This window comes from Capsicum annuum, chromosome 10 (assembly GCF_002878395.1).
Source record: "Capsicum annuum cultivar UCD-10X-F1 chromosome 10, UCD10Xv1.1, whole genome shotgun sequence".
Classification (NCBI taxonomy): domain Eukaryota; kingdom Viridiplantae; phylum Streptophyta; class Magnoliopsida; order Solanales; family Solanaceae; genus Capsicum; species Capsicum annuum.
Genome location: NC_061120.1, coordinates 7,811,808 through 7,825,836, shown reverse-complemented (window position 1 = coordinate 7,825,836; position 14,029 = coordinate 7,811,808). Strand labels below are relative to the sequence as shown.

Genomic DNA, 14,029 nt, shown 5'->3' with positions numbered 1-14,029 from the left:
TAGACCATGCATAGCTAATACTTGCATTAGTTATACACACTATTGTGTATTAAGATGTGTATTATTAATACTCACCATTTCCTATGTATTAGTAATACCAAGTATTTCATCACATGTATTAATTAGTGAATGACAAATTTAATCCTCAAAGCTCTACTTAAACATTTCCTCCAAATCTTTTTTCCATGGTTCTTTGCTCCTATTTCGCAATTTTCAACAATGAAAAAAAAATTCAAAATCCATATCCCCTTTTTTCCGTGGTTCTTTGCTCCTATTTCGCAGCTTTCAACAAAGAAAAAAAATTCAAAATCCATATTCCAAGTCAAGAAAAAATCAAGAGCTTTTCTTCGTCTAAAAACAAATCAAAAATAACAGAGATTTCGGTTTATACGTAATTTACACTTTCATTCTATAACAAAACCGAGATGACTTGTTTCATGAATAATTGTAGACTCATTTCTTCTTTGAAGTACGCCAAGTCTATAGTTTTGTAATTGCGGCATGGATATGAAATTGAATTTTTTTTATTTTGGAGGTTATAAATTTGGAGAAGAAGGGTTTGATTTTTATGTTTTGAATTTGTTTGAGGAAGAAGGGTTTGGATTTTTATGTTTTTAGTTTGGAGGCTATTTTTATAAATAAATATTATTTTATAAAAATATATTTTTTTATTTATTTCTAATACACCAAACCAAGCAAAGTATAAAAATTTATGTTGACATAACTAATACCAGCATTACTAATGCAGGTATTACTAATACAAGTATTACTAATACATTATATTCTGCATTATTCTTATACATTCTACCAAACGACCCCTAAAAGTATTTCATATTCAAACACAATTCAACTTTCATTTTTTTGTCAGTCTTTCCCCTTCGTAGGAGTTTCAAATCTTTCTCACTCTTGATGATTCGAACTCACAACCTTAGAATTAGAAGTAGAGGGTGCTTACCAAAAGGCAACCCCCTCTTGTCATTTTTTTTTTCATTTTTTTTAATTAAATATTACTTTATTGTCAAATATCAATCGATACATCATGTCCAAATGCCAACTTAATTTTAGAATGTTTTCAAAAATACATTTCCATCATTACTACACGCAACCTTATAAGATACTATTTTACATAGGCATAATATAAAAACAAATACTTAAGTTTGGCCTCAACTAGCAATAAGCAGTTAAACTTTGAGAGTGCACATCTAGACACCTTAGTTTGGTTTAAACTGACAACTAAACACTTCAACTTGTCTTTATTGTATCTAGTGGACTCGATGCTGATGTGATACATAAATTTTAGAGGTATCTAGATTATTACTTTATAAGTTGGCCGTGTTCAACTAACCTAATGGAGATGAGCTGGGGTGTTTAGATGTGCATACTCAAAATTAAAATGCTTACTTACCAGTTTAATTAGATATTATGCCTATGTGTATATTTGTTACTTACCATAGTTTCACGATAAATCTGCAGAGTTGAGTCTCCATTGAGTTTAAAGCTGGTAGACACAACTTCAACACCTTCCTCACGATGACATAATCGAATGATGTTATTAAAAGTGGCTATGTTATCAAGGCCAGTTATTAAAACCACAACCACGTCTAGGCCCATTTCATGGAATTCTATTTGAGTTGGTGACTTGGTGCTTGGGCCGGGCTCATTGGTTGCATTGAGTGATTGGGCCCTCTTTGGGCCCAATTTTAATTCTTTCAAGTGTTGCTTGCTCTTCTCCAAATTCATTTTCAAGCTTTCTATGTAATTCACTGCTGCATCTATTTGATCAGGCACCGTCATTTTTGCCTGCAACACTCAATTGTAAATAGTATATTAGAAGAAATTATATATGAATGCAGAGGCAGATTCAGAAGTTTGAAGTTTATGCTTGTGAATTCTAGTTCTTTTGATTAAAGTGTTCATGAGACATATGTATCACGTTGAAGTGTTTAGATGATTACAATAAAAGTTGAGATGTTCAACTGTCAGTTTAATCAAGTTAAAGTGTCCATTCATATTTATTGATATATGTGTACCGAATTATAGAATTCAGATGAAACCCTAATTGAAAAGTTACATCCCCACCCCACCCCTACCCCCCATTCATGCATGATCTCAATTGTCATAAGAGTTGGATGATGGTGGAGGAATGGTCTCCTTCAACAGAGATAGATTAAAGTTTCAGAAGTTCGATCTTTAGATTTTCATCTTCGAATCTGTAACACTTTTAAATATATGAATTCAAAATTTGAAACCATAATAACTTCAATACTAAAATCATTAAAGAACAAACCTTAGAGGTAGAGGCATGAGCAGGGATCATGGAATGAAGTTGATTATAGAGATTCTTCATATGTTTCCTTCTATTTTTCTCCACATATTTCCTTTCCAATTTTGGAGCTGATTTAGACTTCAAGCAACTTTCCATTTTCCCACTTTTGAAACTATATTTAGAAACTTTTCTCTAATATGTTTTCTGGTAACTCTTTTGCCTATTTCCTTATATGAAGAATCTACAAGTTTTAGTTCCAATAATATGTTATTATACTAATAGCAACACACTTTTTATAGATTCCACCAAACAAGCTGGTTCCCTTATGGTCAACAGTGACATTCATGCATGATGCAATAAAAAGATATAGTTAGTGACATAATTTTCACATCATATGGTGTTCATAATTAAATATATAATAATATTTATGCTTAGAAATATATTCAGAATTTATAACTTATAATTTATTATGTCGACTCTCAAATAATAATTGAAAATTGACTCAAGCACATATAATAGGATGACCATCGCAAATTGGTCTTCTATCAAAGAGCTGATATTGTTGAATTATATTTATATCATGTGGATAGTAAGAAAATATTTCTAAAGATAGATAGGGACGTAAACTGAAATTCTAAGTTCATTTTACTCTTAGGACAATATTAGTTATATACGTATTCATCCTATCAACATGCCTGCTTAGACTTATTAAGGGTATTTTAGTCATTTAATTGATAATAAAAAAAATTATTGGCTATAAAGAAATCTTAAAGTAACTTTTTATAATTATATTTATGTCCTAACCATTTTGTCCTTCTGCATGAGATTTGCATGTTTTACTCTAAAGACATGGTAAAAAGTTAAAAACACATTTTGACACCTTCATTTTCTCACTAAGACATTTAACGCCTAGCGTCTTGCGCTCTCTCTTATTAGAAAAAGGAAGGGGTGCGACCCCACTCAGCTCGAAGAAGTAGCTTTTTTAATTAATCCATACTTTTCCTCTCCAACAAGTCAAGTGGCCTAAGGGCCACCTCCTCCAATTCTTTATTTTTTGAGAAAAGAACCTACGGAAAGGGGCGATTTACGAATGAGGAATTAGCATACTGACTCGCTTTCATCCTTTTCATTCATAAACCAAGGGAAAAAGCAATAGTGTTCTAATAACCAATAAAAGGGTTAGGATATTTCTTTTAATAAAGAAGTCGATTTCAAACTCACTTCACTCCTCTCGTTTATACTATTTTCTAAGGTCGGATTGGAATCTTCACTCCCTTCCTAAAGGGATTCGACGAAGAAGTCGTATTATAAAATGAAATTGTGAAATTAATTGTTAGACTTACATGCACCATTTTAGTTTTATGAAAATTATCCGATTGAATTGATTGTAACTTAAAATTTGTTTAAAATATATGAAACCTACTATTCTTCCATTTTTCGGTGATTAGGAAAGATGTCGTTTTAACTAAGAATGTTGGCCACCTTATTTAATAGATTTGTGGGTTAGAACATTTAAATAATTTTCCAAACGTTATTAATAAATTATGAGTGCATTTCTATTAAACCTAATTTTCCTTATAATTTATAGCACTTAACAAAAAAAATTATTACTTGATTACAAGTTCAGTTAACATTGACTTTAATTTACCATACGTCCTAACAATCCAAACATTAAAAAGAAAAAATAAAGTGACCTGTTGAAAAGAAAAATGACATTTGTATCTCTTTTACAATACAAAAGTAATTTTAAAATTCTCTTTTACAATTAATAAAATAATTTATAACCACATAAATTATTAAAGTGTATTTTAGATCTTAAAATTTAAAAAAATAAAATTTAATGTCGTATCAAATGATGACACATGAAGAGCGAGTACTAATAATAAATTATTAGGTCGGTGCTTAGCACAAATATTGCCACAATAATATAATAATAATTAACACCCGTTGAATAAATATAATTCTATTTGTATACGAGTATAGTCAAAATATTCACTTCTCTTTTTTGGAGTCTTGTAGGAGTGGGACCCATGTATACTTTTAATTTCTTATCACTTAAAATAGATATATTTTTTTATTTTTCTAAGAAGTATTATTTCAAAAGTATGCGGCTCAATCAACACAAAGATATTCTTAATATGGTATGGTATTATTTAGTTTGAGCCAAATCCGTAGTTCTCAATCTTTTCTTTTGTCTGCACTTCCAACAATTTTCCTTTCGAACTAGTTTTACGTGGTCCATCATCACGATTTATTAATTACCGAGATTTATTGTGTGACATCCATATCATTCTAGCATTTACGGTAACCGAAGCCAACAACTATCTTCTTTTTGTGTTTGCATCTACTAGTTTGCAAGGTCCATTCAGCAAATCGAGCTCCGCACCTCATCACTCCACCACATCTTCATATTAATCCCATTGAATCTGGGATGACACACCTCATCACTCCACCATATCTTCATACTGATCTCATTGAATCTGGGATGATGCTAGTTGTTGGGGCTTATTATGGTGTAATATTGTCTACTTTAGGCCAGATTATATGATTTTTTCGGGTCTTACACTATTAAAAGATCATACATTTTATATATAACTTCTCAATCTTCTTAAGTAACAATATGGACTTTTATTTGCACTCCCGACTTCTGAGACAAAAAATGAAACACATCAGAAGATGTTTGATAGATTTCGTACCCGTTATATAAATAAATTAGAATTTTTTTGAGACTTTTCTTATAAAAAGGTTTTCTTCCATCAATAAAATTGCAAAAATATTTTCACGTGATTATATACTATTATTTGGCTTAATTAACATCAATATAACAAGAATGGGTCACATAAAATATTTAAAAGAGTAGTTAAATGTAATATATACACAATAGATCAACACTGATCACAAATAATACAAATAGTCAAATGTTGTTTAATGTTATCTTGTTCATTTGAATTAAAATTGCAACAACTAATAGATGTGATGAATTTATACTTTAATAATATAATTCGTTCTGTAGACACGTTATTTTTTATCCTCCCTAAATTTTAATTTATTTATCGATATTAGATATTTATATTTGGTATAATATTATGCAATTTCTTATTTTTATTTTAATTAAGTTTTAGTTAATAAAAAATATATAATAATAATAATAATAAATAAAGTTAATTTTGAGATATTTTTATTTTTATTTTTTATTTTTATCCTAATAATACAAAAATCCAAAAATATATATATATTATTGATCTTAAAATAAATTAGTAATTTTAATACTATTTTGTTATATTTATTTTGACTATTTATAAATTTTTATTATATATTCTTAAATATAAAAATTAATTAACTATTATTATTATTATTATTTTATTTATTTATTTTTATTTTGGTATAATTATTATCTTCTCTTTAAAAAATAAAAATATAATAAAAATACATAAATAATTTGAAATTTGAAATTTGTTTTATCTGATTCCTTATTTTGTTTGTAATTGTTTCCACCCCCTCCCCCCCCCCCCCCCCCCAAAGTCCTATATTTAAGGACTCCTCTCTACCTTTAACAGACATTGACATTCATCTGGAGACAAAAACAAATCAGTAAAAAAGGGTAGAGAGAAAAAATATCAGAAAAACAAAAGAGAGAAAGGAGAAAAGGTTGAGTTTGAAGATTTCATCCGAAAAAGTTGAATTTGAACTTAATTCGAGTTTCGGTGACAATTTCTTGCAGGTTCTATTCAATCATGTACTATTTATTTCATAAATTTTGTTGTAAACAAGCATGAATATAAATGTTCCAAGTGATTTCAGAAATTATGTATAGTTAATTAATTATGTGAATTCTTGTGGTTATATGTTAAACAATTAAATTACTGTAAACTGTATATTATTTGTACACGCATAATTATACGCGCATAAATAAAGTAAAAATAATTGACGGAAAAATTAGCAAATCAGTGAGATAAGAGGGATCAGAAAGTAGAAGTTTAAGCGGAGAATATTTTATTTCTTGAGTTTTCCAGCGAGTCTATATCGAAAACTCGCCGGAAAAATGTCAAAACTAGTCAAACAATCCTCATCGCCAGAAACCGCCAAACTACCCCAAAATCAGTCCCTTCCGACGACCCTCTTCGCCAAAAAACGACCAAAATCCATCCCTTTTCTGACCACCAACCGGAATCACCCAGCGTCGGCCAGTCATCTCTCCCCTCCCCCACACCATTGACCCTTTCTTCCCAGTCCATCGCCGAAACCCCTTCAAGGCCAGCAATCCGCTGTCGTCGCCGCTAGTCACCAACCCGTTGGCAAAGCTTAGCGCCTCCGCCACCTCTATTCTTTTTCACGATATATGGCCGGAACTACTACCACCGGCAAAGCCAAGCCGACGCTGTCCCTTTCTTCCTTCCTCCAAATTCCGTCAATGACATCCCTCTCGTTCAATTTTCCGTCAAAATACTGTTACTTTATTGCTGACACTAGCTTATCATATATACATATAATATAGTGTGTTTTTGTATCTCTAGATCTATAAGTATTTCAGTATATATATATTATATATATATATATATATATATATATAAAAGTAATTAATTTTATTATATTTTTGGAGGAAAAAGTAATAGAAACAAATATCACGTTTTGAAAATGTTTTAATAATAAGTTTGAAAGATATTATTAAAATTTGGAAGAATGAATGATTAATATATTATTTTATTATTATTAATTGTCATTAATAAATTTTATTAATTATTTACTATATTAATTTACTGCTTTAAATAAAATCTGCTTAAAGATTATTGTTAAGATTAATTATTTTTTAAAATTGTTATAAGTTTGCAAGTGACAAACCAATGTTTTAATGTTAAAATAAATTTTAGACACGTTTAAAATATTTGTCTCAATTAAGAATACGGCGTACGCATCTGTCCGAGACAATTAAAATTTCAAGAATGCAATAATGCACCTTGACAAATGTTTTTCTAAAATTAATTTTCATCGATTTAATATAAGATAATGCACAAGTTTTCGGTATGATAAAATGAGTGAATTTAGGCCTTCACACAATTTATCGAAACAGTTTTAGTTAAGTATAAGTCAATAAAGCGACCGTGTTTGAACCACGGGACTCGTGGGGTGCCTCACACCTTCCCCTCGGTCAACAGAATTCCTTACCCAATCTTTTATTTTCGCAGACCATAATAAGAGTAATTTCCTTTTGATTAGGGATTCAAAAAGGTGACTTGGAACACCATAACTCAATTTCAAGTAGTGACTCTGTTAATAAACTAATCTCTATTCAAAACTGTCACTTTAATTGGAAAAACCCTTCGACTCAATCCCTTCAAACGAAAAAGGGGTGTTACACGTTCAATGTTAAGAACCTTAATAATTAAACTCATAAAGTTTAAATCTGAAATTCATATCAAAATTAAATCAATAATAACAATAACATATTCAATGTATTCTCAAGCAAGTCGTACCTCTGCCTCAAAGGTGCGCGTTGTTTTCAATAGATACCTGACTTAAATAAAAAATAGTCTACAAAAGGATATAATAGAAGAATAAGAAATAATAGATAGTATCAAAATACCAGATAGTAACAAAAAAAGAAATTACCACTAAATAATTTCTTTAACCAATCTTTCCAAAACAACTAAAAAAAAAAAATTACACATTAAAATTTAAATCTTGAATCCACTTCTGAATATAAAATAAATATTAATACGTTCCATGAAGTAAAATTATAGTTTCATCTCACTCCTAAGTCAAATATACTCACTAGACAAGTTGTGTAAAATCAAACAACGACAGCAGGGTCTTGATTTGACTGTTTACTTTGAAGTATGAAATTATATCAAAGTTTATATGATTAGGAATCTTTTAACATGCCAGTAAAGGTTTGAAATTATCAAAGTTTATATGATAGTTTTCTTTAATATGTTTGTAAAGGTCGTGATGGAGCTGTAAGTATTCCTTTATTCTTAATCAGAGCTCTCGAATTTAAGTTTTGGGTATAGAGTCGTCTTGATGAAAATCTAGATTATTCAAACTCTAATTTCTCTCTCTTCTCTCTTATTTTTAATTTATTTGTCTAACTTTAATTTGACATAAAGTTTTGAATAATATTAAAAAAGAGTTCTGGCCCTTTTCAGCTAAAGTTTGTGTTCTTTTTTAAAAATTTTGGGGGTTATGTAAGAACACAGTGTAGATGATTTTGAGAGTGGAATGTAACATTGCAACTTGTATTCTCTATTTTTTATCAAAGATGACATTTTTTTTATTTTGAAAAGAACATATGTTTGAAAAAATTTAGCCAAATAACATGAGAAATGAAATAATATTTTTTGAAAAATATTTTTCTCCATTTCGAACACATCCATAGAATATATTATTTATGTTTATTTATCTGAATTCGGCTCGACATGAAGGTTAAGAAAGTAAATTATAAGAAGATTTTTGAATTTTATAATCTTAAATTAAAAATTTATAGAATATATCAAAATATTATTTAATCTCATGATTTTAAGTATGTCATGTTACATACGGAATGTTGAATTAAAGAATTACATGAAGTGTGAAAAGAAGACATTCATTTTAAAATAGATTTAGAAAAAAAAAAAAAAAATTGAAACGAAGGGTTGCTGAGTAATTAGAATTTCAAATAATGTGACCACTAATTGGACTTATTGCAAATGTATTTAATTTGTTGGGAAGATACACATCAAAGACTATATTTGCCTATTGGTCAAGAAAAATAACAATAATGTAAAGTTCCTAGGAATTTTGGTCTTTTTTTTTTTTGGTCAAGTAGGAATATTGGTCTTAATTAGTTATCGTTTTTATTAAAAATAAATATTTCTTAATATTTTCTTCCATCTTTACTTATTTATTATACTAAAAATAGACATACAATAATATTTGTTCAATTTTAAAAATCAATAAATAATTTATTCATTTCTATTATTTATTCTTATCATTAAATACGATTCATTATTTAATATTTTTGAAAATATTAAATTTATTATATTCAAAGGATAATATGGTGAAGTTATCCCTATCTTTTATCATTTTTTAACATGCGTCTCAAGTCAATAGTGGACAATAATTGATGAACGGAAGGAGTACTTGTCATTTCACAAAATCAATGCATGCATAATTAGTTGTTTATTTTCACTTTTAATATTAGTAATAGTATAAAATTTATTAATATAGTAAAAAAATATATAATAATAATTGATGTTAGTGATTATATATAGTAATTGGTGGTTATTATCGTAATGATGTGATTGGTGATGATATCTGTAAATGATGTTAATGACATGGTGACAATAAACTGCAATGATTGACAATGCTGATGGTTGGCGATGTAAATAGTAGTGACCGAATGAATTTGATAAACTATCATTGTTGTAGAAATCCTTAAATAAACATTTTAATGACATTAATATTTTGTTATAGAATTTAATTTTTTAATTTATTCAAACTCATTAAATGATTGTATCGTAAACTAATAAAAATACAAGCACTTAGTGCTTAAGATTAAAACTTTACAAAAAATATTAATAATTGAGTTCTAAATGATTAAGATTAAGATCTTTCAAGTGCAAACTAATGAGGCCCTTTTATCGCTATCATAAATATTTGTCAACCATTACTGCATAATTAATATACTTTGATATCTGTATTTAGATATAAACAATGAATACTTAATTAAGATTGTTTATTTTATCAATATCAAAAAGCTTATAATTTTTTTATTAGTAATAAATACAAAATTTAAATATATATTCACAAATTATTTATGAAGTCGTCAGATGGTTGTATCTAAAGATGGTTATTGATAGGGGTGAATAAAATAGAACCGCAAATTGTATCAAATCATAAACTGAGTCAAATAAAAATAATTAATTAATAATTTAATTTGACTTAGTTTGATGTAAACCTGTTAAGTGGGACGGTCCAGTTCAATCCGACATCGGTTCATTAAATTTTACCGTTTTGGGGCCGGTTTCGGTACCGGTTTAATGTTAACGGGTCGGTCCGGTCTGGGCCCAAACAATAAAATGTGCTCAAACGGATAGGAACCTGCCCACTTATGATTTATCCGATTTTGATCGGTCAAAATTAAAATAAAAATCACATTTTCATATTTTTTTTAATATATACACACCTATATACATTTTAAAAACATTAAATAATATACATACGATTATATACACAAAATATATACTACTTTAAAAAATAATTATGCGTGTATACTTTAAGTAGATACTAGTTTAGATTCTATTGGAAATATATGGACATATATACGTACAATACAATATATTACTACTTTAAATAATATGCATACAACACATATACACTAAATATGTACTACTTTAAAAAAGATATATGCATGTATAATTTAAATAGATACTAGTTTAGATTCCATAAGAAATATATGCACATATATACGTACAATACTATATATATACTATAGTCTACATAATATATATACAACATATATATACTAAATATATATACTAGTCTACATAATATACGTACAACATATATACACTAAATATATACTACAATATATATACTAGTCTACATACTATACATAATTTTTTTTTTAGTTATTACTTAGTGTAAAGTTTGATAGTAATATATTAAAAGTAACGCATTGTACATTACATATTATAGTATTATACAACTTTAAAAACTTATACACATTAAATATATATTATTTTAGTCTATAGAAAATATATAGACTTATATGTAGAATATATACAACTTAAAATACTACTTGAAACTTGAAAGTTGAAACAATATACATACAACACTATAGAAAATATATAGACATATATGTTGAATATATACAACTTAAAATACTACTTGAAACTTGAAACTTGAAAATTGAAACAATATACATACAACATATATACTATAAATATATATATATATATATATATATATATATATACCACTTGTGTATATATGTAGAATATATGTGTATATATGATTGTTGTGTTTATTACATTGTGTAAAGTTTAATAGTAATATATTAAATTATTAAATATTAAAATTATTTAATTCAAAAAAAAAATTCAATTTAAATGAAAATTTTTCAAAGTAAGGAGTGAATGAATGTTATATTTTATTGATTGAAAAATGATCCAAAACTTATAATTTACATGAATGAAAAATAACAAATTTCGCATCATTTTTTTAACTCGTTCATGTTAATATTAACGGGAACTGCCATAGGATAATCAAAATCAATAGGGGCAAAATCATGCATTGGACTTGATTGTGCTGAGTTCTCCCTTGAAGTCAGAATTTCTTCAATATATTGTTCGTCTTTTGGCTCCACCTCCATTCCTTGGTTTCTTCGTTCCGCTCTAATTCAATCTGAGACAAACTAGAACATTCATAGCATTGTTTTTCAATGACAATGAATGCGATTGTCTCCAAGTTGTTGTCATCCCTGACTAAAAGCGCTCTCTGATGCAACGGTTGACATTGGAACATTCAATATATCTCTATCTTGAAAGCACAGGATATTGTCTTTCATTATTCTTCCACCAATCCAATGCATTCATCCTTGCTTTACGATCCTCTGTCGGTTATCGAAGATAATACCTAAGCTCTTCCCAATAATTTATTGTGTATGTTGTTGACGGAAAAACCATGTCCCAAACATTTAAAACCATAAAAGAAATTAAAAAACCCACTATGTACCACCCTTTTAGAAGATGATGGCTCCTCGGGAGTTTGAGGAGCGACAGTTGGAGTGATATTTATCGGTACAGCTACATCAATTAAATCGATATAATGATTATATAATGCTTCTAAGTAAATGTTCGCGTCACTCATAGTCGTAAACAAATCTGATTTTTGTTGAGGCTCTAACTCTAAGGAATTATAAATAACAGTATTAAAGTAACACATAGTATTATATTTCATGCATAGATTTAGTATAGCACCAACCAAGTAAATTAGAGAAAGCGAAAAAAAAATATTTTTTAAATTTATCAAACATAGCACCAACAACTTCTTTGTAACCTTCTCTATCCTTATATTCTTTAAGCAAACAAGAAATGTCGGCTAAATAAGGTAAAATATTGTAAACAGTAGGATTAAGCGCCGGAAAATTCAACTGTAGCAATATAAAATCTTTCCAAAAACTTAACAAGATCATCAATTGCAGTCCAAGCAGAATCATGTAGCATACACTCAGGAAAAATACTACAAAATTGATTAAAAGTCATAGTAATAGAAACTTTATAAGCAAGACAAGCTTTTAAATAATTATAAGTAGAATTTCATCTAATATCACATTCTCAGGCATTAATATCGGTCTAAATCCATTTTGTTCACATTTGAATTTAAATTCTCTCATTCTACCTCTTCGATTATTTTCTTGAATAAAGCCAACAACAAGCCGGACTTTTTCAATATAAAGCTTAAAAAATTCAAGACCATCTTTTAAAATTAAGTTATAACTATGACAAGCACACTTAACATGAAATATTTCAGGTAACGGTGAAGAAAGGTCAGCTTTTAACTTCTCAATAACAGTCTTGTTATTGGATGCATTATCAAAAGCAATACATAAAAATTTATTTTTAATACCATAATATTCTGCGATTTTAGTAATAGATGTCTACGATCTTCATCGTACAAAAAAGCTAGAATATGTTTTTGCGTAACAAAATTACTATCTATCCAGTGACAAGTAATGGTTAAATAATCATTTTTATTAACGACACGACCAAGATCAGATCGAAGTTAGAGCAATTCTACATTGAATATTTTTTAATAATGTAGATAAATAATAAACATATTGTGCATGTAGTCTAAAAATATCGGCCCGACAAGTACTTCTAGGAATATTATTAAACATAAGATTATACATTACTTGAATATAATAAATAAAAGCATCAGAAGAAGCAAAAGTGAAAGACAAACAATCTATGGTTATCATTTTCACAATTTCTTTTCGGTCCTTCATTTTATTATAATTCTTAATTTATTGACCGCTAGTTGGGTTCAATCTAATTTGTATTGTCCCACCAACAGCCTCACCCCCTTGTGCAATAAATAACTCTCTAGCGTATCTATCTTTTAAATGTCTCATCAACGAACCCGCACCCCCTTTATTGCCTCTAATTTTATGCTCATATATAAGCTCACAAATATTGCATTGCACCTTACTTTCTCCTTCTATTTTCGTAAAAAATTTCCATGTAATACTAGTTCTTCTATGAGTTATTGAGTCATGAGGAGGACGACTAATCGATTCAGATCTAACATTAGCATTTCCTACTGCGGGTGTCTCACCAATATTATAATCATCTTTATCTAAATTAACCGTATCAACTTTATTTTCTTCTTCTATATCATAATTATTTTGAGCTTCTGCATAATCCATATCGTGAGCACCTACACCTATTTCTTCCTCAAAGGATTGACTAACCGGTACTGTAGGCACACAAGTATATCTATTACTTAAACTACCTCTACCGGAATCGCCACCAATTCATTTTTACTACCACTATCACTTTCGGAACAAAAACTTTTGACACTTTTATCGATGTTTTTTAATTTATCCATGTTAAAAAATAAACTAAAAAATATTTCAAATACATACAAATAATAAAAATAAATATTTAATAATTAATACATTAATTAAAAATTAAAGGTAAGAGATGAACAACAATGTTAAATTTTGAAAGTATCCGAAAGTTGCGACTTTAGAAACTTCCGCTTGTATTTGTAATTGCAAAATTA

The 14,029-nt window shown here is 28.3% G+C and overlaps 1 protein-coding gene across 1 annotated transcript; it reads right to left on the bottom strand.

The window, feature by feature from the left end:
• Positions 1–1,037: 1,037 nt before the first annotated feature.
• On the bottom strand, positions 1,038–2,508 carry LOC124888116 (transcription factor bHLH162-like). Its single transcript, XM_047398470.1, has 2 exons — positions 2,288–2,508; positions 1,038–1,800 (listed from the first exon to the last, which is right to left on the bottom strand). Exons 1-2 carry the CDS (start codon positions 2,420–2,422, stop codon positions 1,414–1,416), a joined length of 522 nt encoding a protein of 173 aa, XP_047254426.1. The 5' UTR covers positions 2,423–2,508; the 3' UTR covers positions 1,038–1,413.
• Between the last annotated feature and the right edge of the window lie 11,521 nt (positions 2,509–14,029).